Genomic DNA, 24824 nt, shown 5'->3' with positions numbered 1-24824 from the left:
TGCTCTCCGATTCAAAAGTGATCAGTCTCTTAGTTATCCGTTAAACGAGAAGTGAGAGGACAATATTGGTAAAATCAAAAGTAAAATTAACGATTGAGTCCCTCTTGTATTTAGTATTTTATTTTTTAAAATTTTTTGTATTTTTGTATATTTATTAATTGATTGGACCATTAAAGTTATTTTTTAAAGTTTGAAAAATTTATATTTATTTGCAGTAATTGTTACTTTAAAAAACTAATTATGTTAATTATATTCTCATCCCTGTACTTACATATCATGTATATATCTATATATCTATGTTAGAGTGAAAAAAGAGACAATTAAAAATTTGACTTTCCTTTTATTTAGTATTCTATTTTTCTTTTTAGAAATTTTTAAAATTTTCATTTCTTTTCTCTATTTTGATTGAATTATAAGTAAATGAAATTAATAAGTATATATATATTTTTGAACAATTCAAAGTAAAAGAAGGGTAACAAAGTCCCCAATAATGAAATGGGAATATTTTATATTTAATGAAAATGTTTATATATTTATGTTTAATTTCAGTTTATATTTAATTTTAACTATAATACATTAAAAAATAAAATAAAATAACTATTTTATTGAAATAATTTTTTAAAATTTCTATAATTATCCGTGTAATGTGGGAATTCAATTGATATATTATAAATATTGCTAAGCCAATTAGTATATTTGGAGCAATTGCTAATGAGGAGAAATTTATCATTCATATTCCTTTAAAATCTTTAAAAAAATATGCTCAATAATTATTTTTAGATATTGTTTTAATTGTTTATAAAACTTTAATTTTAAAGTTAAAAAAATGTATAATTTATGGAAATCTTTTAATGTCAACATTGATGACATGTTTTAATAATTTTTTTTAAGTTGATTTATTAAGTGCACATGCTATATTATTGCAATTAAAAATAAATACATTGAACCCCAAAATTAATTGCTGGGGTCCAAACATCAAAGCCATCTTCTAATCAAATAATAATTTTTTAAGGCAAACTATTTGTTTTTGGGGACCAAATAAATTGTTTTACACATCACTAAAATGTTTTGTGAATGTCAAAACCAAACATAGATTGCTTGTTGAAGGAGATATAAATTAAAATTAACAAAATAGGAATTAAACTACTTAAAAGATAAAATTAATATATTTTTCATAAAATTTATAAAATCTATAGATTTCATACCCTATAAATCTAAGGGAATTTCATGATTTTTTTAAAAAAAAGGGGAAAACTTTTGAATTTGTTAAAAAAATATACTAATATAAATTTGAAAGTAAAAAGAAGAAAAATAATTTGTCCTTATTCGGATGGCGTGTGGATAAATATACAAAAAATACGGGGTAAAAATGTAACTTTTTCACGAGCAGCGACACTTCCGTCCGCCCAGAGACTTTATTATTTTATTATTATTTTAAACGTATTCTCTACTCACAGACGATTGATACAGAGACGGAGAGAGACTAAGGAGGAAAGGAAAAATAAAGAGAGACGTTAGCCTGTCATGTGCCCATTCGCAGTTACCGTTTTGTGCTTCAAAATCAAATTTCAAGTGAAGGGAGAGAGACAAATGGAATAGAAATACACAGGGAACCATATCTAACTTATCTTTCACCTATAAAAGCCATGTTTGTTAATAGCAACCTGAATCTACCATGACCCACCTCAAAATCAAGCTGTTTAAGCTTTTGGGTTTAGTTAAGAAAATGTTTTTAGTGAATCTTATAAGAATCTGAGCTTTTGGGTTTCAAAAAAATTTCCGTTTTTTCATAAAAGATGGAGAGTACTGTGAAGAAGAATGGTGATAGTAGCTGTGGACGATCTGAGAAAATAAGAGAAGGGTCTGAGTCAGTTACTGAGTCGGGGACTGAGTCACGAGATAGTAGTAGCTCGAGTTCTGAGGCTACTTCTACTGAGAGAGTAAAGACGGTAGGTTGTGAGTCACCATCTCCTTTGGGTTGGCCAATTAGGAAAGCTGGAGAGTGCAAGAGTTTATTAGCCTCTTCCGACAGTGAAGACCAAGAGAAATCCCATTCAGAGGATTCCAAGTTCAAAAAGCTGACAAGCTCGAAAATTTCAGGTTGGTTGTTGTGGTTCTTGCATTTTTAAAATTTCAAAATTGAAGCACTTTAATGTTTGAAGCTTTAAACGAAAGCAAGATTTTTGAACTTTGAAATGGTAAAAATTTCTAAGTTACACTTGTTTGTTTTTCATGGTACAGAACCATTTTTATTTTTGAAATTCACGAAAGCTCTTTTTTTTTTTTTTTTTTTTTTATTTATAAATTGGGGTCAATTTTGTGTAGAGATTGATATGATGAAGGCAAGGTTCGCAAAATTGTTGCTTGGAGAAGACATGTCAGGGTCAGGGAAAGGTGCATGCACAGCTATGGCTATTTCAAATGCTATTACTAATCTCTGTGGTAGGTACTTCTATATGCTTATATGAGTATGTACTGTTCTTCAATTTTTGTAATTTGAATTTTAATCTTGGTTTTTTGCAACATTTAGTTACTATTTTTGGGCAACTGTGGAGATTGGAGCCATTGGCACCAGAGAAGAAATCAATGTGGAGAAGAGAGATGGAGTGGCTTCTTTGTGTTGGTGATCACATTGTGGAATTAATACCCTCTTGGCAAACATTTCCTGATGGTAGTAAGCTTGAGGTGAATCCAATTCTAGTACCAATTTAATTCAGAATTAAATTTATTGTAAGCCATTACCACGTAAAGTTATCTTGTGCTGGCCAAAAATCTAGCACGAGCAAGCAACAAATGTAGTCAAAATCAATAATGGAACAATTTGGTTATCAGAATCAATTTGTTTTTCCTTTTTACCAAAGTAAATAAATAGGCTTTCTGTATTTTGTAGGTAATGACTTGCAGGCCAAGATCAGACCTTTTTATCAATCTCCCAGCTCTCCGTAAACTAGACAATATGCTTCTTGTAAGATTTAATATAGCTTGTTTATTTTTGTAATTTTTAGTTTGAGGAGTTTAGTCTGAATTATTAGCATTTTTAACTTTCAATGGCAGGAAATATTAGATAGCTTTGTCAATGCAGAGTTCTGGTATGTTGATCAAGGCATTGTAGCTCCAGATGCAGATGGTTCAGCTTCTTTCAGAAAGACAATTCAGAGACAAGAGGAGAAGTGGTGGCTGCCTGTACCCCGTATCCCCGCTGGTGGCCTAAGTGATAATTCAAGAAAGCAGTTGAACCATACACGCGAATGCACTAATCAAATACTAAAAGCTGCAATGGCTATCAATAGTATTGCTTTAGCTGAAATGGAAGTTCCTGACTCATACATGGAAGCACTTCCAAAGGTATGTTGGTAGTGGACTTCTTAGTTACACATGCATGCTTGTTGTTTATTTGGCATTACTGCTGCTGTTGAGAAAAACATTACGTTGAAAATATTGCTTAAAAGTCATTCATATGTTCTTAAGATGAATTTCATATGTTCTTATAATAAAAGCTTCAAAATAGCTAAACAACGCTCACAAATAGCGTAAATGTGCTTTTCGGAAAAGCAGTTTCTTCATTGCCAAAAAGACTTCTGGTATCTGGACTAGGACATTAATAAATTTCTCCGACATTGAATTCTATCTAATTTGATTTCAGAATGGGAGAGCTTGTCTAGGGGACCTCATATACCGGTATATTACTTCGGATCAATTCTCTGCAGAATGTCTGCTTGATTGCCTAGACCTGTCAACTGAAAATGTAGCTCTAGATATTGCAAACCGTGTGGAATCTGCAATATATGTATGGCGTAAGAGAGTTCATTCAAAGCCTCCAACATATCCAAACCGGTCCACAGCAAGATCATCATGGGAGATAGTGAAGGACTTAATGGTTGATGGAGATAAGAGGGAACTGCTTGCAGAAAGAGCAGAAAGCCTCCTGCTTTCGTTAAAGCAACGGTTCCCTAGTCTAAGCCAGACTACATTAGATACAAGCAAAATACAATTTAACAAGGTTGGCTTTTTATCCTCACTAAATGCATTGGCTTTGCTACATTTTTTCATGTACAGCAAGACTAACTTGTCTTCAAAATTTCAGGATGTCGGAAAATCCATTCTTGAAAGCTATTCAAGAGTTCTGGAGAGTTTGGCATTTAACATTGTGGCACGTATTGATGATTTGCTATATGTTGATGACTTGACAAAACATTCAGACAAATTATCAGTTTCCAGTGTCAGTGTCATTGCTCACAAGAAAGTTTCACTCCCTTATTCTGTGCCTGTCTCAGGCACTCCATACAAAGCAACATTTAGTACGCCAAGCTTTTCGCCCGCACCACCTCTTATCAGTCCTGCTAGAGGAGAAAGAACTCCATTTTTGCACAACATTACCATGTCCAACAACAACAACAAGCCTCACCGTCGCGGTTTTGGAGTAAAAAGAGTGTTGACAAATTATCTTGGCGGTGACACAAAAGCAAAGATCTGTGGTAATCAAACAGACGGCTTATGTCCAAATTCAAATGCAAATGGCACAGAAACAGCTATATTGCATCAAAATGCTCCTAAATATACTGTAACTTAAAGTGGGGAACTGAGAGTTTGGTGGACAAAAAGGATGAACATAGAGTTTGAGTAGGATATTTTTTTATGATAGAAAAGCTTTAGCCAGTTATTGTTGTTTCATTTATTAGTTTCTTTGGGTTTTTATAGATTCTTGCTGGTTATATTAAAACCAGGAACCATGTAGTTTATGCTTTTTATGTTGTTTGTATCTGTGTGTAGCTGAGAGCAAATAGAGAATTTACGTTTTGAATCAAATTCCTGAGACATCTCACATCCTGAGCCATAATTTATCAGTCATAATTATACAGTTAAAAGAAATATAAATATCATCAGAAAATCAATATCTTTTCCTTTGCATACTTGTTTTCATGCTCAGATCTATAATTTTAGGTAAATTTCTTTTAACATTGATGATTTCAGGTTTGAAATTTGAATCCCTGACTTTACTAGCAGGCTTTTCTTGGATATAACTAATTTATAGCCTGAAAATGGATTTGGATTTTCGCACAATTTGGGGAATATTTTACAAAATTAAATAAGAAGACACAGCTTAAAGTTCAAACAGGTCGTTGTAGTATAGTGGTGAGTATTCCCGCCTGTCACGCGGGTGACCCGGGTTCGATCCCCGGCAACGGCGATCAACTTTTTTGAACTGCTTCGAATCTTTATATTATAATTAAAAGACGATTGGTTTAGTACTAAATATTAGTCGTTGTAGTATAGTGGTGAGTATTCCCGCCTGTCACGCGGGTGACACGGGTTCGATCCTCGGCATCGGCAATCGACTTTTTTTGAACTGCTTCAAATTTTTTTAATTAAAAAACGATTGCTTGTGGAACATCAATCAGTCGTTGTAAAATAGTGGTGAGTACTCCTGCCTGTCACGCGGGTGAACTGCTTCAGTTTTTTCTTTTAAATTTTTCTTTTTGAAGTTAAGCAATTGCGTATAAGGTAATCCACCTTCTGTTCGTAACCGTACTGTTCGTTCACTTTATTCCACTTTCCTCACTCATTTCCTGGAAATCAACTAAAAGAAACAAACCCTAAACCTTGCACCATCGCCTGATCAAATCAATCGAATTAGGATGACCACCAGCATCCACATCACCGCCCTAGACGGTATTATCAACGTCAACTCCCTCTTCACTCTCGCCGTCTTCCTCGGTCTCGCCTGGAACCCATCGGACCCCAACAACTCCCTCATTACCGACCCTACCTGCGCCGCCAGCTCCTCCATTGTCGAGAATCTTATCGCCTATCATGTCTACTCCTTTAGTTCCTTCCTCTTCTCTAGCTTGCTCGCACTCGCGCTCAAACAAGCTCTCCGAATAGCTAAAACCTCTCATTTCTCGGCTCATTTCAATCACTTGCCTGAGTTTTTCGCGCACATTAACAAAGATGTGATACGGGTCGGTATGCTGGTGTCCGGTGTCGGTTCTGTTTGTGGGTGCGTGTTTTTGATGCTGGCTTTGATTAATGTGGTTCAGTTCAAGCTTGGAACTTTGGCTTGTGGAAGTGGACATAGCTTTGCAGCCGTTGTGCCTCTTGTGATTTTTGTTTCTACTGCTCTCTTAGTTTATGTGTGCACCGTTTTGTATGCCTTTACTCGCTAACTTTTTCTTAGTTTGGTTTAAATAGTTTCAGATGTACAAGTGAGGGTATTTAGATTAGATGCAGGAACTAAATTGATACATCTCTGATTATGTATGTGAATTTTGAGGATATTACTGCAATTGGTATTGAAGTGTCTATGTTTTCACAAAAGAAATTAAGAAAAACATGTGCTTTCTTTTTTTTTTTTTCCTTCTTTCCTCACTTTTTGTATGCTTGATGTTGATTATTGTGGTGTTTGAGGCTTGATAGTGTTATAAATGATATTAGGTGAGGTAAAGAGGGCACTCTTGTTTGGATCAAGTAGAATTTAAAAGAGAAGTGGGTGATAGTTGGATCATACTTCCACTTCTAAGGCTGTTGGAATATTTATTGGGTTAGTGGAAAAAAGATTTCTTTCTAAATGTGCAAATTGGGTTTTGGGATAAGACAGATGAATCTAGAACAAAGGTTTATGCATTCTAGGGACCAGAGGTAGCATGTGTAGGCGCATAGTGATTAATGAATGATGAGTGGATGTGGTATGAATTATAAAAGATATGTATGATTAAAGACTGATTTTGATATTTAAAAATGACATGATCGGATGTTGATTAAGGATTAGACGTGAGTTTGGAAGATAGGAAGATATTGTGTATCTGGTTTGTGTTCATCTTCTGTGTTCTATGTTACCTTGGACCTTCTATTTTAATATTGGAAATGGGGTTTAAATTAAGGTAGATAGAAATGTGTAAAATATGATAAGTTGTAGACATTCAGCATAAATGGCGTGGATTCATTGTGAAAAGCAAGAACTGTGTGTACGAGTCAGACAAATATCATGTTTTGGGAGAAATTTTGTGTTCACAATTAGAAAGCTTTGCTGGTTCTTTGGTGGCATGATGAATGTTGAAAATAACAGTTGATGAACAATTAGATTTATCAACTTGAGGATGTTGAAATGGAAGAACAAAATTACTGGAAATACCTCCTGTTAGGCATGTTTTTCCCATAACATCCCCTATGGTGCAATAAAGATGCTTTTTCTCAACCAACTGGCTCTGCCAAAGTGCAATACTATCCCCTAGCAGTACTGCGTTCTTCAAATCAGGACTTTGTCATGCACTCTACGTCTGTTGTGTTGTTTTGTTGTCTGCTTATTCTGGAAACCAGTTGGCAGAATAAAAAGATTGGGAACAGGAATGCTTATATTTGTTCAATTTGTCTCGTGTGAAGACCTAAATTAACTGATTATCCTTGTTTCTTGTTTCTTGTTCTTCTTCCCCTCTTTTTTGACAAGGATAGTGCATCTATTGTTCATCCTGCTTTTAATTTATATGACCCATTCATTGACAGCCAAAAAGAAGACAAGAAACTAAACCCTGTGATTGACTCTTTAGATTTTATGGGTGCTCAGTAAATTGCTCTTTTGTTCAATTGATTATTTACTTTGAAATGTCCTGAACTCTTGTAAATTGACTATGTAAAAATCAGGCTGAACAGAAAAAAGGAAAAAAAAAAAAAAAAATCCAGTTCACCTCTCAGAGGGAATGAATACCAAGAAAATGTGGTAGTACATAGATATTTGCAAAGGCCAGTGTATTATGTGAGCTTATTCTTTCCTTCCGTGTAGAATCATGTATTTTTGGTATGCAACTGTTGCATTCATATTACTCTTTATGTGCTGCTTAATGCTGCAAAACAAGAAGAGATGTTGGAGAAAATGGAGGTTCTCTAGAAAGGTTGCATGTGGTGGAATGCTCTGCTGTCAGCTTCTCATGAAAAGCTATTCTTTTCTCCTTGAAGGATCCAAAGAAATGAAATGATTGCTAAGACTTCTAGTGAGCAGTAGCCGTCAATGGCTTGAAATAGCCAGATAATGTAGAGATCTATTGTGGAAGGAGTAGGTATGCTGCAATAAACAAAATAATTTTTCTTATAGTGCTATCTCCACTATAACTAATGGAACTCACGTGTAAGCACATTTCATCTTCTTGCTTCTGTATAAAATCCAATGACGTTTATTATTATTTGTGCATTGCATTAGAAAAATGGCAGCTTTAACGAAGTCCGTTTGCTTTTTTGTGCTTCTTGTGTTTGTTGGAATCTCTGGGTTTAATCGAGTTGATGGTGCTGGTGAATGTGGGAAGTCCACCACTCCTGACATGGAAGCTTTTAAGCTGGCACCTTGTGCATCAGCATCACAGGATGAGAATGCTCCAGTTTCTTCCCAGTGCTGTGCTCAGGTAAAGAAGATTGGCCAAAACCCTGCCTGTCTCTGTGCTGTTATGCTTTCCAATACTGCAAAAAGTTCTGGAGTCAAACCAGAAATTGCGGTCACTATTCCCAAACGCTGCAACATTGCTAGTCGGCCTGTGGGTTACAAGTGTGGAGGTTTGTTTTCAAATTCACATTATATTTCGTTTGGAATCATTGAAGTTTTCTTTGGTTCAGCAGCTAAAAATTTCATCTTTTGAGTATTAACGAATCTTGAATCTTGGTTGCTGGATTCTGAAACGCTGTTTTATCAAATACCTCAAATCAGAGGCTGCAATCTCGAATGTTCATCCAATAAGCGTTTTCTTTTTAAAGTTCTATATTCAAATCTCAGTTTGAATGATGGCTACTTGGCTAATTACAAGGCTTTAACTCGCTATTTTTTTGTTTCTCTTGCAGCTTACACATTGCCTTGAAGAGCAGCATCAGTGATGGTATCCTGTAATATGCTTGGCTTCTATCAACCTACTGGATTCTGCATCTTTGATGGTAGCTTATTCTAGCAAACTAATTTGCTGTAACATCAAGGCATCTAATAATAAATAAAGCTTTTACTGTTTAATTTTCTTTTGAGTGGTTTTTACCTCCCTCCCCCCCCCCCCCCCCCCCCCCCTCTTCCCTTTTTTTCTTGTTTTATTTTGTGCTTAAAGTTAATCTGTAATGTTAGATCCATCTTGCAAGCTGTGTTCCACGACAGCCAGGGCTATTTTATAAAATGATAATTTCTACTATGTTTAGCTTTTTAATATTTTATGAAAAGTTATTACTATTAGCTGTGAAAAGTTATTCAAACAGCTAATAAGTACTATATTTTGCTTTTAGCGATTTATGAAAACAACTATTAAGTACTTCTAGTTTTTAGAGTTTTTCAAATAAAATAAATCGCAGTTGTCGAATAGACTTATAATTTAAATTGAGAGAGGGTTAGAATATTAATAGATACAATATATTCAAGATTGAAAACCCAGAAATCTTTCTTGAACTACATGGAGGATTGGATTAGGTTAGCTAAGGAAAAGAAACTATGTAGTATGCAAGAAGGAAGGCATCAAAGTCCTACAACAACATACAGATCATGTGTAAGAGTCTAGCTGGGACAAAAAGAACCCAACACCACTACCACATAATGCTCCAACTCCTACTATAACATAATAATATTATCTTTCTTTATACATATACATATATATATATATCATCTTATTATATTTCCATAGTGTATATGAAGGTTGTAGATCATAATAGCCATCATTCCTGTGTCAACAAGCACAGTATTAGTGACTCTAATGATGGGTCAACCAGATTTAAAAGAAAGAAAAAACCAAAATTTCACAATTAATTAATTTATCTAGATGGCATTTATTTAAATAAAAAGCTTAATGATAAAAATATGCACTCTCTCTACAAACCTTAGCTTATAGATGCTTAATTTGCATTTTATAAAGCTAGGATTAGTAATAGAGTGAACCTGCAGAAAGCCATATTTCAAATTTAGAAAAAATAAACAGTAAAAAACCTTCCAATTATACATTTTCAACCATATAGATAATACTTGACATACCCTGCCACCAGTTCCCTCTTGAAGCACTATTTGCATTGTTGCCATTGGGATCATCATTTTTATCTTCTTTTTTGAACTATATTCAAATTAAAAAAGAAAAAAAAAATCAATTTCTCATATTATGAGATGCTAAAGCAACACTCATTTGGGTTTCAAATAATAATTTTTTTATAGTATTTCTTTTATTGTTGGTTAATGATGACAGCAATTATATATAGTAAACTTACAGAATGATGAGATTCTGGATTGTTGGTCCTCGGAGAATAATTTTCTTGGCCACCATAGTAAATTGATGAGCTGAAATAACAAGGTTCTGCTGTTTCATTTTGATAAACAGAAGAACTGGTATCTTTTCCACTTATGCCACCTTTGTTGCTTTGAGCTGTGTTATCTGAAAAAGGACTCAATTAAATTTATTAAAATTTATAAAATTGCACCTGGATTCATAAAGTTTGTGCATTGACATGCCTGGATTTCCATATTTGATATTCCCAGTTTGGTTTCCCATAATTCCTGCAGAGTCCCTTCTCAGGCCCTGAAATTGGAAAAATAAAACACATGCATTAACAATATTACTAGGCAATAGCCATGGCATGTACAAGTTAGAAAGATTGCATGCAAGATCTCCATACAGAGATCATTCAAAGCACAATCAAGTCCATAAAAAACTGAAACAAATGATCGAAAAATATCTCAGAGAAACAAACTAAAAAAAAGCAAGACATATAGATATATATATATATATATACCGTTGATGATGATGGAGGAGAGAAAATAGACCCAAAAACGCTTGATGATGATGAAGATGAAGAAGAAGAAGAGTCTTTAGGACCAAAAAGATGATCCAAAGAAGAAGCACTGCTTCCAACACCATGCTTCTTGTTTTCCATCGTAGCTGTTAGTATTATTATTATTTGTAAAAAACCTTTCTTTGTCAACCAACGAACAAAACTGTATGTAGTCCCCTTTGATAGATAAAACCTTTCTATAACGACCTCACTGACCCCCAAAAAGACATTAAAAAGGAACAAAAAAGAGGTAACAGAGCAGTGAATGGGATGGATAAGATTTGCAGAGAAAAAAGTATAAAAAAAATATTTTTTTTGATTATTATATATTTATTTATTACTATGGGTAGAGAGAGGCAGAGAGAGCACGTGAAGATTAATTGTAGTTGTGGAGATATATGGAGTGAGTAAACGGTCTCTGCTATTTATAAGCCCCAAAAGAAGGTCTCTTGGATTCTTCTCTTCCTCCTGCACCAACCCATGTGCCTCTATTCAATTCTTTCTCTCTTTCTGTTTTTTTTTTTTCTTTTCTTTTTTCTGCTACTTTTTTATTTTATAATAAAGGGATATTAAAATTTAATATTTTGATAAGATTATTAGGTTCATATTAATTAATTAAAATAGTTTCTTTATGTAATTATAATATAAAAGGATAGAGGATTGAATCTTAGTTACCCTCATTTCTATATACAACACAAAAAGATAAATAAATTTCATATTTAGTAAGCATATTTATATCTTACACCCTACGTGTAATACATATGGTGAAATTTTCTAAATGTGTATCAAATGAATAAAATATTTTCTATAAAAAATAGTAAAATAATTTGCTTATCTTTGCAACATAAAACATTTTCCTTAACAAATTGCATATCTAGTTAGATATGTTTAGGACGTGTGCAGTGTTCTCTTAAGAAAAAAAAAAAAGTTAGACATTTCTATTTTATTGTGATGCATATCTTTATTTTCTTTTATTTTAGAGAAATGTGGCCTATGATCACTCTTTTTTCTCTCTTAATTTACTATTAAACAATAAATACATATCAATAAATAGGGAAAAAAAATATTAAACTCTTACAATTTAGAGTGATCGTATCTGTTATTACTGAATAAATGAATTAAGGATATATGCGTCTTTTCTCACTGAATAGGGTAAATGGTATATAAATTCACTCACACACTAAATCAATTTAATAAAAAATATTTAGTATAAAATATAAATGTATTTTTATGTCAATAAAAACAATAATGTCTCTTAAAAAAACAATAATGATGATAAATTATAACACTTTTTCTTAGATGTTAATTAATAATTGGCATGATGTATGGATGATTGTAAGCAAAGCAAGTACTATTTTAAAGAGTGATAGTTTCTTCTCTGTCTTTTTTTTTTTTTTTTTTTTTTTTTTTTTTTTTTTTGGAAAAAAAGAGTGATAGTTTTATCGCTAACGACCACCTAATCTAGCTTGGGGTTTAGTCAAAGGCAAGCTCTTTGTCTCTCTCTGTAAGTGTGTTTAATGGGAAACTCTTTTCATGTACCCAACTTGCGTTACTAACTAAGTCATAAGCCACATCCTATAGATTAAGAGTGATAGTTTTTCAAATAGTAACTAGGAGGTGTTTTCAAAAAATAAAAAAAAAAAACCTATGAGGTGGATGTATATTCATAAATTTCTCATACATAGTATGATAAGTATTCCCCTGCCAAGTAAACCAACCTTCATCTTCACGAGTACATTCTGATCAATTCAACTCTACCTTCTCCCTTTTTTTTTTTTTTTTTTTTGTTTTTTGAGTTGACACATGGGTTCACCCTTTCATGTACAAGTGGACATCCTGCCAGATCCAACCCCTTATTGACATGTGTCCTCCATGCCTCACATCTTTGACACTGTTTCTGTTTTGCTTTCCTTAAATGCATGAAAGAAGATAATAAGATTAGATGGATAAGGTTGCTTCCTTCAACTTGGTCTCATAGGATATATCCCTTTTGCTCAAAATAGTTGGCTCCCTTTTATTCCTTTTAATTTTCTTTGCTAGGTACTAAATCCAAAGATGCTGCAAATCTCAATAGAGTGTGTTCTGATTAATTTTTTCGTGTATATGAACTTTCATCGAGCCGAACTTCGAGTCTAGTAAGTTTGAACTTAGCTCGATTTGTTTATACCTTTTAAACGCAAATGCTAATTAGGTGTAGTCTAAAAATGAAAGTAGGGCGAGTATTTGAAAATTTTAAACTATTCGTCCTGTATCTATTTAAAAATTTATTATCTGTATCAGTTTTAAACCCGTTTAAATATACATTTAAGTATCTATATTAGAATCTGTTTAAATTTTTACAGCTCGTACTCGTGCAAAATCCGTTTAAAGTACCATTATATGGTTAGGGTAACCGCCAAACTTAAACTATTCAAATCTGAAGCTATTTAAAATACAGTTTTTATTAATAATGGATAGGGTACCCGTGGGTATCCATTGCCAAACTTGTATAATATAGCGGGTACTGAAAGATCTATACTCGTATTCTACCATTATCTCATTATAGGTAGTAATTTCACTATCCATATCCATTATGAACCCATTTATTATTACACATATTCTCTTTAAACTGATTAAATCGGGTATCCTAAAGTATCCGCACCACTCTCATTCCGGTTGATTTTCTCATTTATATAGTAAGTGAGAGATTTTTTATTTGAATCACCTCGAATATAGAATTTTCATCAATTTGATAAATAAAGAGAATGATTAATTCAATTCTGTAACTCGTAATATTATTTTAGATTACTGAGCCTCCCGATAAAAAGAACAAAAAATGATGAATACAATTACGTGTATAAGAGCTAATTCTTCCCCCTAAATCTTAATAGAATCAATGGCAGAATATATGTTTTTTGACAAACAAACAGAGAGTATATGTAATCACGTGTGTGCTCATGCTTCTGTTTTAATGTTTATCATTGTTCCACGTATTTTTCTTACCATTTTTTGCCAAATGTATTGTCTGTAATATTAATTTAATTTCCATTTTATTGCATTATGTAGGCTTCAATTACTTTTCAAGTTCCCCTATTTGGCTGAGACGCAAATGCTCTCCCCCTTGCATTTTCTGATAGACAAGATACAATGTTTGGACGGTATAAGCAGACTTATCCATTTAGTTTATAAAATTTCAAAATTTTAAATGTGAATTTGAATTTGTTTGGATTGAATTTTGAATATTAAATTTTAAAAAATAATTTTTAAAACTAAAATGATTTCAAAGCTGAATATGGTGTGATTTTATAATTGTCAAAAGCAATTTTATATTTTCATTCAATTACATAACTTATTGAATCAATTCTAACACAAAATTTTTTTATTTAAAAGAAAATTTAATTTATAACTCTAGATAAATAGTTTCTCTGTTCAATTTGAATAGATAAGTTTATTTTATTGTCGTTTGATCGAACAGATTAAACACATGAATTGACACGTGAGCATTAGCTATATTTACATTCACTTCTATTAAGAAATTTTTTAGGCTAGTTAACACCTCGATTATGATAGAATATTTCTTTTTTTTTTTTCTTATACGTGAATTCAAAAATACACTTCCACAATTATTCTACACAGATTAAAGATATATAGTTTATATGGTTGCAACATACTCCTTCCGTCTAATTTTATTTATCGCTTTACAGAAGTTGTTTGTCTAATATTATCTATTACTTTGAGAAAATTAACGGAGAAAGAATTATCGAAATGAGTCAATATATGAGTATCTTAAGAAAAATGCAATTAAAATTTATTATTCAAACAATATAATAACTTTAATTTATTAATCTTTATGAAAATTAAATCAAAGCTATTTTTATGTAATGGAGGCAATAGATAATAGATTGCAAAACTGACTCAAATTGTCATATAAAAAAATTCAAATTAATCAAAAAGTAATGAACAAAGTTACATTCCTTACCAACTTTATACAAACTTTATCTAGTTTAGTATGATATATTATCAACAGACAACAATGGAACAAATGAATGCTTTGCAAGAAAATTTTTCATGGATAGATATAAAGCATATACATGAAAAGAGTAATGCTATTTTATGCGATTTAATTAGGTATTATGAAGAGGGAATGAAGTAGGGATTATGCAACAATGAGTTGATTATTACTGTGCACAAAGTTGACTAATCCCTGCTCGCGCTCTGAGGCAAAGGGACTGACAAGGGAGAAGTTTGCATTGTGGAGGATCAAACCCATGACTGAATCCCCGCGCTTTGCTATTGAATTACCCAGTTCCGATTATCTAGACTTGCTTTTTTAAATGGTTGATTGATGAGATTCTATTACATTCAAGATAACCCTAATCTTGGAATGACTAGTAGCAAGGGCTTTTTGAATAATATAATCATGGGCACTTTTAATGTGGACAAGAATATATATTTTATTATATTGCATATCATCTTTTGATTTAATTTAGGAATAGATGAACATAAGATTTCTTGATAAGGTTTTTTGTTGTAAAGAAACAACCAAAAAGCACAAGATGATAATGTACCATACTATATCTATGATCTATCCTTTCTTTACATATATATAAGAAAATTTTTGAAAGAAAATGTATCCTCAATTAAATATAATATAATTTGTTTTTTCATAATTTTAAAAACATATTAAGGTTCTTAAATTTACAATTTTTCTATTAATATGATTGGGTTTATACATATATATTGAGAAATATATATGTAAAAGAAAATAAAGCACATATAAATTTGTGCAACTCATTTCTCTTATAATTTTTGGGTGTTACTTCAGTTGGAGGTTTAAATTCATATTATTACCCACCCGGAAATAATTCAATATGTCATCGAAATAAAATTTGTTAGCCAATTTGATAATTTGGTTTTGTGAAATTTTCTAAAATGTTAATGGGTAAAAGGATTGGGGTTGGCTGAATGTATTTACTGAAATAACCTAATCCTTTTTTTCTAAGGCTCCTATAAAAATATGCTATTAACGTTTATGAATTACCGGAAAAAATATGCCAAGATTTAATGAACAGAGATTGATTGATGTGTGTGGAAAAGATTGAAATCCTTTAAAAAAAAAAATATTTGATCGTTATAAATGGAGAAAATTTCCGCTGGAAGCTCTTTTTTTGAAGGATTTGACATTGCATAAATAAGATTAGACTCAATAGAGTGGGTTGGGGACACCCGTAGTCTAGCTAGCATGAAAAACAAAAATACCAACTATTATTATTATTATTATTTTTTTTTTTGCGTTATAATTTAGTAAATGTAGATGCTCCATTTATAAGATCCATGATGGGTTTGCAAATTGGTTCTATTTTTTAAAATTAATGGGTTTGTCGTGTGTACATCCATTTAGAAAACAAACTCTAAAATCTTTGACATGTGATTTGCATATACGATGATTAACTCATGAAAAATCACTGAAGATTAAGGAGGGAAGTAGAGCGGATATCTGTGAATTTTAAACTATCTGTATCTATATGTATTTAAAATTTGACTATTTTTGTTCATTATAAATCTGTTTAAATATTCATATTCTAATTTGTTTAAATTTTTATTATTTGTCCGAAACCCACTTAAAATACCCTATAGGAAACTCGCGAATCTTAAACTATTCAAATTCAAACTTATTTAGAATACATTTTTACTAATAAATGGATAGAGTCGCGGGGGTATTCACTATCAGTATTCTAAAGATTCACATTTATAAGTACTCATATTCTCTTAAATATATCGAAGCTCAATGGATATCATAAAATATCCATACCGCTTCCATCTCCGGTGACATATAATACATTCTCTTTAGAAAAAAAAAGAGACTAGTGATGATATCTTTGGTTCCTTTTGGATAGCTTCGGATAAGTTCATCTAAAGGTTATTAGCTTTAATAAAACGTGACTTGAATATTTTCTAGGGCAGGTCTTTGGTCTCTTGGATATGCTTTTGCTTTTCACAATATTCCCATTTGCTCCCCACCTTTAATTAATTCTTGCTTGATATAAGCATGCCAAGCTCACATTTTCTTTTGGTGGTTCTCACCATGCCATTTGTTTCACTTATAACTATCTTATTCTTCTCCTTTTTCTCATTCTTTCCTTGAATTTTAATTTTTTATAATGGGATATATTAGCTCTCTCTTACTTCATAAAGAAAAATGATATTAATTTATTAGATTCATAAAAAAACTAAATGATCCGACATAATATTACAAGTGTCTTATTTTTCTCAAATTAAATATTTAAATCCTGACATTTCTATATCATTTTCTTTTTTTATTAAAAATATATTAAAATAGGAAAAAAAAATCATGAATGGAGTAGTTTCCTAAATAAAATTTGAAATTACTATTTAGTGGTTTAGGATTTAAAATCTCATACACTAAGAACATAAAGACTATATCTCTCTCTCTTTCTTAGTTTTTGGGTTGTAGTACCTCTACATGTGGCTCAATAAACCACAAGAGCGAAAAAAAAGTACCAATACCTTTATTAGAAAATTTTATCTCCATCGAAATGATATTTAATCCCTCCAAATTCAAATGATCCCTTATCCATGGGATTTTAAGCATTCTAGGTTTTATTTTCCTATTCCTCATGCCTTTTGCTTTAATGAACACATAATTGCAATATAGTTAGATAATTATATTGCAGCATTATATATAGAATATTCCTTATAACATAATAGTTATATTCGACATTAGTTTTTTAAATAGGATTTACTATTTTTTATAGTGTTCGGTAACATAGCGTTTGAATTAGATTATGCGTTTTATAAAAAATTAACTTTAGTTAAAAACGTTATTAAAACAACTAATAACTAAACTCTACTAAAACAAATAATATTGTCGAACAAACCCAATATTTGTAGTAAAAAAAAAAAAAAGAAAAACTCTCCAAAGTCTGTTTATTTGAATTGGAAGATAATAACCATAGGTTTATTATCTAACAACCTAAACGCTGACTCTGAAATAATATGTTAATTTTGACCAAAACCAAAATATTTAGACAGAATATATGATATTCTTGTAGAAAATATTCTGAAATTAGAGGTTCAATTATAGGAAATTCGTTAGAAATGGCAGAAAGGGGAGGAACATATTCTTTTGCAGTGTAAAAGGTAAATTAAAATGTCAATTGTTGATCATGTCAAAAATAAAAAAGGTCAATTGTTTCAGAAATAATTGGTCAAAACCAGTCTATGGCTGTCATAAACTGGGAATTCAACAATAAAAATCTGTGGTAATTAATTAATTAAATGGGCACAACAGAATATGAAAGGGAAAAAAAAAAAAATCCCTGGTTGAAGATGCTGCACCATTTCTAGAAATTCTTCTTTTTTTTAGAATATTTCTAGAAGTCTTTTGAACTGAGTCTCTTTTCCATACTTTGTGCATGAAAGAGTATTTTTTTATTATTTAATTTTTAATTTTTTTGGGTATAATGAGAATGAGACTGTGAAATACTAGATGAAAATAATTTGTGTACAAGAAGGTTGATTCCATTTAACGAATTAAAGGACTAAGTACTTGAATGTCGCAACTAGTCAAATTGCAAGAAAGGAAAGAACCATATATATTATATATATTCCCAACTTTTCTAGATTCTGGAATTTATTTGATAAACAATTTCAATACTTAGACTCATAATTTAATAATTAATAATTAATCTTCAAATTTATATCTTATGATATAAAAGATGAAAAAAAAAAGTTTAAAATAAATGATGCCTTTCAATATATAAAAATTTTCAATATATTAAAAAAAAGAAAAGAAAAATACATTAGCTTTCTTTTTTAATACATTAGAGAGAAATGCATTAGCTTTTTTTTTTTTAGGCAAAAATTATTGGCTATAGGTTTGACCAGATGTGAATAATTGACATCATAAATTTTGGTGGAGAACATAACAATGTTCTACTATAAGAAATCTTCTTTTGTGTGACAATTTTTTCATGGTTACAAAAATTCTTGCCACTGACGGAGGTTAATTGTGACTTCTTAAAAATTATATTCATGACAATGGGAAAACAAATTGTAACAAGAACTTAAAGATTTTAGGAGTGAGAGTTAGATCCATCTCTTTGTTGGGAGGTTTCCTCCCAACCTGTGTAGAGTTCCACGATGAGAAAAATTGTAAGGGCATTGACTAAAATCTCGAGTTTAACATCGAGTATAGAGTTCTTTAAACGCTTAAAAGGAAACGCTTTGCATTTTTATGGATTTGCCAAACGCAAATTCAGATTAGTTGGGCATGAGGATTTACATTTTTTACTTTAAATATTTATATTCTACATTAATGTCTTCGTATGGATGTATATTACTTAAAATTGGATTAATGACAGAATTATCAAAATAAAAACTTGTGATAATTAAATTATAAAAACTAGTAAAGTTTTTTAGCATTCTTTTCATCATTAATTAGGTTAATAAGTTATAAAGAAGTTTTTTCAAAAAAAAAAAAAAAAATTATAAAGGAGTGATATACGATCTTATTTTTTATTTTTTTTTCTTTTTTGGTAAATATGATCTTATTTTTCATTGATAAACAACATGGACTTTATACATAGCACCCATAATAATCAAGTAGCAATAACAATCCAAGAAAAGGAAAGGTTACTTAGAATTTCTTTGCTTTTAGACATAACCAAGTATAAGTTGCTTAAGCAGAAAGTAATCTTCTGATTTTTGTTTTCTTCAGATTTCTTTAATCTAAATAGCTAATAATCCACAATAAAATACAAGTAATTAATTAGATACATATTTTTTTTTCTATTTACTTAAATGTTTGTACATTTAGCGGGGATGATACTAAGATAAAACTCTCTTAACAATAAAACTTTCGGATTTCAAATTTCTGATCGTACATGTAAAATTTATCTGGAGATGCGCTCATTTTTAGTCATCTAATTGCTTGTGGATCTTAGATAAAGTATTTAAATTCTCTAGATTTTGATTGCTAAAATCACATTAATAGACAATTATTTATTAAGTATCCTTATTATTATTCCCTAAAACAGGATCTAAGCATATACTAAAAAAAAAAAAAAAAGACTAGTGGCTAGTACACTGACTAATACTAGCTACAACTTTTGAAGTAATGCAAGAATTTAGTCTTATTTATAATAAAAATGCTCTAAATCCATGAACATATATAATTGTTCACACTGCGACATCATTACATAAACATAAAGAATTAATGAATAGGATAGGATTTCCATGGATGACATTGAAGCTTTGAGCAAGATGACTCCCAAGAGCTTCTGCATTCACCTTTATCACCATCACAACACTTGCATTCAAGCCCCAGGGTCGCAAAGAACTTCTTTGAATTCCCTGTAATCACATATAAATTACCAATTTTGAAGGGGGGAAAAAAGAAGAAGAAGAAAGAATTGATATAAAGTTTTTTTTAATTATTTACCATGTTTGAGTGATACTGCTCCAGCTTCTGCACCTCCTGGGTATTGGAGAGACATAGCAACAATAGTAAATAGCAAAACAAGAACTACAAGGCCCTTAGACACAGCCATAATTGAACTCTCTTTTTTTCTCTCTCTATATGTAGTAGAGTTGGTTAAGCAAGAAGAAGAAGAAGAAGACATGCAAGAAGCTAGTACATGATTGCAAGATATATAGAGGGGAGGATAAGGCAATAAGGGTAAAGAAGAAAAATGATAGGAAACAAACGCGTTAACAAGTTGCCTAAGTCATTTGTTTCCGTTTTAATGAAGGTTTAAGGTGGGTCCATTATGTATTGGGAATCATTAGATATGTTTTTTTTTTTTTTTTTTTTTTTTTTTTTCTTTTGATAGTAACTTGAACATGTGATTTGGGAAATATTTTCTAATTGACTAAAAATTGGAGTTCTTATAATTACTTAGTCTATATATATAAGCTTCCGATCATTTTGGCTTTTTTTTTTTCAATTTCATTTTTATTATTTATAGTATTTATGACTTATTCTTAATTATATGTCAAAAATTTAACTATGTTTCGAATTTTATGGCCAACCATGCACCTAGAGATTCTTTATATATTTAGTATTTTCTATTGAGAATAGATAAATTTGGAAATTAATTAAGGTTTTATTATTATTATTATTAGTAGTTTAGTCTTTATGCTTAGATAAGAGTGATATTCAGATGAAACCATTCAAATTTCTTTAAGATGTATAGTGAAAAATAATTCTTTGATATTTTGGAAAATTTTACAATCAAACCAACATATTAATATATCTTTTATTGAGATAATTAGAAAACATTCATAATTATGAATTATCAAATTTTAATAAGGGTTTTGACTGAATGTATATATATTTCTAATATGATTGATAATCAATAAAATGTAATTTGTAATAAAGATAACTAGAAACAATTATTTTTATCTATGAATTATGAAAACGTGGATGAGGGGTTTGATGTAAAGACAACAATGTGAAGACAATATATAGATAATGTATGTTTGTTTATATATGAAGACGTGAATAAAGGGTTTTGATGTGAAGATAAGGTAAATACAATAAAGGTGTTTGATAGAGAATATATAAAAACTATTATAATAAAAAGAAATTTAAATTACCTATAACACTGGAAATAATTTGTATAATCTATGTAAATTGACTAGACTATTTTGACTTGGAAAGGAACACTTCACAAATGAAAATTAGCAGGCATGCATGTACCGGTGAAGAAACTATCAATCCTTCTTTTACGGGGTAATCCAGATGTGAAATTGTAAATCTTAAAATAAGAAAAGCTTAATTTATATACTAAGAAATTCAAGGTTCCTTTTGCTGTCCTATTATGACTAATCGAGCATGTGTTTGAGAAGAATAAGATTTTCTTTCACTTTCCTAACTTTAACCAAATATTACTTCCTTGTCTGCTTCCTAGTCTCTTCGTCTTCTTCAATTAATTAACTTGAATATAATTATACTTAGAGGATCTTGACATAAAATTTATGAATATTAATTAAAAATTATTATTGTTAAGATGATATATACTTATAACAGGTTAATATCATAACAGGTTAAGCGGATCATGTTGATCCATATTCAACTCGTGTAACTCGCTTAATATCATAAATAGATTAAGTGGATGTGTTGACCTATATACGACCCACTTAACTTGCTTATAGTATTTTTAACTTTTAACATATTTAACTTCAATCATATTTAAAAATAATTTTTCACACATAAAATGCATAAATTCTTCAAGATTTATAATTAAAATAAAAAGTAATACAACAATAAAATTTAAATAGGTTTTAGTTGGAGTATTTATATCTAACACTAAAATTACCTTTTTACTCTTAAATAAACGGGTCACTCGCCTGACCCGCGTGTCAACCTGTGACATAACACGTTTATATTCGTGTCATAAATGGGTGACTCGTTTATGATACGAACTTATTTAACCTCAACCCTAACCCATTTATTTTACGTATTAGGCAAATCGTGTTCACGTGTAGTGATCCATCTTCATACCCCTAGTATGACCTATATCAAAAAATACATACACACTATTAATGTTTTTAATAGTAATAATGATTTTGAGAATTTAACTAATTATATTAAAATAAGAAATTAAGTATTTTTTATTTTATGTTTATCATTTATTATAAATGATTGTTTATTTATTTGAAATATAATGTATTATACTTATTTAGTATAGTGTGTCCTAAGTGTGTAGATCTCCTACTTTTTAAAAAAATTATCGTATTGTGTACGTTCTCGTATCGCGTGATGAAATATTTTTTTAATTTATTTTTATATTTTTTATTAATGAACAATCAAAAAAAAATAAGAAGCGACTACATTTTTTTCAGAAAAACTTTTGTTATTTATTTTTTTGATATAAAAGAAAAATAAAATTAATTTTTATCTACAAATTAATTTTTATTTTTTTATTTTCCTTCTAATTTAAAGAGAAAATTATCGGAATTCTTTTTCCTTATTTTCCTTTTTTATTTTCAAATAAAATATTTTTTGCTTATTAATATTAATTTAGTTTTTTTTTCCTTCTATATGATATTATCTGAAAATATAATTGTTTTTTTTCATTATAATCCGCACGATGCGTATGGCAATATTAAAAGATGGAATAATATTTTATAATATCATTAAAAAATAGTAAAATTATATAATAAAATGATAAATTGTATCTTATTGAGATATGCTGAAAAGTTGCAATATAAGATATATCTTCTTAAGTATCACGCAAAACTTTTCATAAGTATGCAATAAGCAAAAGTCATGCATAGTATGACATACATGAAAAAATGTATATGCGCTATTAATATATTTTTCAATAGTGATAATAATTTTGAGGAAATAAGAAATTAAGCATTTTTTTATTTTATATTTATGATTTATTATAAATGATTGTTTATTTATTTGAAATATTAATGTATTACTTATTTAGTGTAGTGTGTTCTAAGCATATGGATGTCCTACTTTTTAAAAATTACCTTATTCGTACATTTTCATATCTCGTGTCTCGTGTATGTGCAACCTAACTTTTGGTATATGAGACTACTCCTTTGACCAAGCTAATCAATCAAGGTTTTTCTTTTATTATCAATAAAAATAAAGTGTTTTTTAATTTACTTTTGTGTTGTTGAAATAAGAAATTAAGTATTTTTTTATTTTATTTTTATGATTTGTTGTAAATGATTGTTTATTTATTTAAAATATTAATATATTACTTATTTAGTGTACTATATTCTAAGCGTGTGGATGCCCTACCTTTTAAAAAAAATTGTCGTACTCGTTTCCATGCAACATAGCTCTTGGTATATGAGAGTACTCTATACACTAAGCTAATCAACCAAGGTTTTTTTTATTACTAATAAAAAATGAAATGTTTTTTTTTTTTTTTAATTTGTGTTTGTGTCATTGAAATAAGAAATTAAGTTCTTTTTTTATTTTGTGTTTATAATTTATTATAAATGATTGTTTATTTATTTGAAATATTAATGTATTACTTATTTAGTGTACTATGCCCGTTCTAAGCGTGTGGATGTCCTACATTTTTTAAAAATTATCGTATCTCGTACGTTATTACATCTCGTGTCTTATGTTTGTACAATCTAACTCCTGGTATATGAGACTACTCCATACACTAAAATAATCAACTAAGATTTTTTTATTCCCAATAAAAATGAAGTGTTCTTTTTTTTTTTTTTAATTTGCTTTTGTGTCATTGAAATAAGAAATTTAGTGTTTTTTTATTTTATGTTTATTATAAATGATTGTTTATTTATTTGAAATATGAATATATTAATTATTTAGTATACTATGTCCGTTTTAAGCGTGTGAATGTCCTACATTTTTAAAAAATTATCGTATCTCATACGTTCTTGCATCTCATGTCTTATGTTTGTACAATCTAGCTTCTGGTATATGAGACTACTCCATACACCAAAATAATTAACTAAGATTTTTTTATTACCAATAAAAATGAAGTGTTTTTTTTTTTTAATTTGCTTTTGTGTTATTGAAATAAGAAATTTAGTGTTTTTTTATTTTATATTTATTATAAATGATTGTTTATTTATTTGAAATATGAATATATTAATTATTTAGTGTAGTGTGTTTTTAAGCGAGTGAATGTCCTATCTTTTTTAAAAATTATTGTATCTCGTACGTTCCTATCTCGTGTCCTATTTTCATGTAACTCAGCTCCTAGTATATGAGACTACTCTATACACGAAGCTAATTTACCAAGGTTTTTTTATTACCAATAAAAAATGAAATATTTTATTTTTGTGCCCTTGAAATAAGAAATTAAGTTTTTTTATTACTTTATGTTTATAATTTATTATAAATTGTTGTTTATTTATTTGAAATATTAATGACTTACTTATTTAGTATAGTGTGTCCTAAGCGTGAGAATGTTCTATTTTTTAAAAAATTATCGTATCTGTACGTTTCAATTCATATTTCTTAAACTGCTTATATATTATTTATTTAATAGTAATATATTGTTTATTCACACTCTTTTTAAGCGTGTAGATTACTTTTAATTATTTTGTAAGAA

At 29.9% G+C, this 24824-nt stretch overlaps 4 protein-coding genes, 1 long non-coding RNA gene and 1 other non-coding gene across 7 annotated transcripts; 4 read left to right on the top strand and 2 right to left on the bottom strand.

Annotated features, from left to right (window-relative positions):
• Positions 1–1458: 1458 nt before the first annotated feature.
• ROPGEF5 (ROP guanine nucleotide exchange factor 5) lies at positions 1459–4806 on the top strand. Its single transcript, XM_012232913.4, has 7 exons — positions 1459–2100; positions 2326–2442; positions 2531–2685; positions 2891–2965; positions 3055–3345; positions 3644–4000; positions 4085–4806. Exons 1-7 carry the CDS (start codon positions 1797–1799, stop codon positions 4568–4570), a joined length of 1785 nt encoding a protein of 594 aa, XP_012088303.1. The 5' UTR covers positions 1459–1796; the 3' UTR covers positions 4571–4806.
• Positions 4807–5116: 310 nt separating this feature from the next.
• TRNAD-GUC (transfer RNA aspartic acid (anticodon GUC)) lies at positions 5117–5188 on the top strand. The gene has a single exon. It is a non-coding gene; the product is annotated as a tRNA-Asp (tRNA).
• Positions 5189–5393: 205 nt separating this feature from the next.
• MEE60 (maternal effect embryo arrest 60) lies at positions 5394–6349 on the top strand. Its single transcript, XM_012232924.4, has one exon. It carries the CDS (start codon positions 5637–5639, stop codon positions 6162–6164), a length of 528 nt encoding a protein of 175 aa, XP_012088314.1. The 5' UTR covers positions 5394–5636; the 3' UTR covers positions 6165–6349.
• Positions 6350–6494: 145 nt separating this feature from the next.
• LOC105646967 (uncharacterized) lies at positions 6495–8985 on the top strand. The gene is made up of 2 exons (XM_012232937.2): positions 6495–8535; positions 8818–8985. Exons 1-2 carry the CDS (start codon positions 8193–8195, stop codon positions 8832–8834), a joined length of 360 nt encoding a protein of 119 aa, XP_012088327.1. The 5' UTR covers positions 6495–8192; the 3' UTR covers positions 8835–8985.
• An 18-nt stretch (positions 8986–9003) lies between these two features.
• On the bottom strand, positions 9004–11144 carry LOC105649193 (uncharacterized). 2 transcript variants are annotated; one of them, XM_020684402.3, is made up of 6 exons: positions 10726–11144; positions 10445–10511; positions 10204–10367; positions 9977–10052; positions 9825–9883; positions 9004–9669 (listed from the first exon to the last, which is right to left on the bottom strand). In XM_020684402.3, the coding sequence occupies exons 1-5, from the start codon at positions 10864–10866 to the stop codon at positions 9867–9869; spliced, it is 465 nt and encodes a 154-aa protein (XP_020540061.1). In that variant the 5' UTR covers positions 10867–11144; the 3' UTR covers positions 9004–9669; positions 9825–9866. The 2 variants fall into 2 exon arrangements, with proteins under 2 accessions (XP_020540061.1, XP_037494579.1); XM_037638651.2 differs by having other exon boundaries at positions 10204–10358.
• An 8736-nt stretch (positions 11145–19880) lies between these two features.
• On the bottom strand, positions 19881–20443 carry LOC110011046 (uncharacterized). The gene is made up of 2 exons (XR_002286126.3): positions 20207–20443; positions 19881–20118 (listed from the first exon to the last, which is right to left on the bottom strand). It is a non-coding gene; the product is annotated as an uncharacterized LOC110011046 (long non-coding RNA).
• Between the last annotated feature and the right edge of the window lie 4381 nt (positions 20444–24824).

The sequence above is a fragment of the Jatropha curcas genome, chromosome 6 (assembly GCF_041381405.1).
Source record: "Jatropha curcas cultivar XTBG-Jc1 chromosome 6, XTBG_Jcur_1.0, whole genome shotgun sequence".
Classification (NCBI taxonomy): domain Eukaryota; kingdom Viridiplantae; phylum Streptophyta; class Magnoliopsida; order Malpighiales; family Euphorbiaceae; genus Jatropha; species Jatropha curcas.
This window is presented reverse-complemented; position numbering and strand designations above follow the sequence as displayed.

What these genes read in the sequence shown, in the direction of transcription:
- ROPGEF5 (XM_012232913.4), top strand. Translation starts at nt 1,797, where the DNA reads ATGGAGAGTACTGTGAAGAAGAATGGTGATAGTAGCTGTGGACGATCT. An exon ending in AACTAGACAATATGCTTCTT is followed by an intron (nt 2,966 to 3,054) that starts GTAAGATTTAAT and finishes TTTCAATGGCAG; the next exon opens with GAAATATTAGATAGCTTTGT. An exon ending in GCAAAATACAATTTAACAAG is followed by an intron (nt 4,001 to 4,084) that starts GTTGGCTTTTTA and finishes TCAAAATTTCAG; the next exon opens with GATGTCGGAAAATCCATTCT.
- MEE60 (XM_012232924.4), top strand. Translation starts at nt 5,637, where the DNA reads ATGACCACCAGCATCCACATCACCGCCCTAGACGGTATTATCAACGTC.
- LOC105646967 (XM_012232937.2), top strand. Translation starts at nt 8,193, where the DNA reads ATGGCAGCTTTAACGAAGTCCGTTTGCTTTTTTGTGCTTCTTGTGTTT.
- LOC105649193 (XM_020684402.3), bottom strand. Translation starts at nt 10,866, where the DNA reads ATGGAAAACAAGAAGCATGGTGTTGGAAGCAGTGCTTCTTCTTTGGAT. An exon ending in CTCCTCCATCATCATCAACG is followed by an intron (nt 10,512 to 10,725) that starts GTATATATATAT and finishes TTCCAATTTCAG; the next exon opens with GGCCTGAGAAGGGACTCTGC. An exon ending in TATCAAATATGGAAATCCAG is followed by an intron (nt 10,368 to 10,444) that starts GCATGTCAATGC and finishes GTCCTTTTTCAG; the next exon opens with ATAACACAGCTCAAAGCAAC.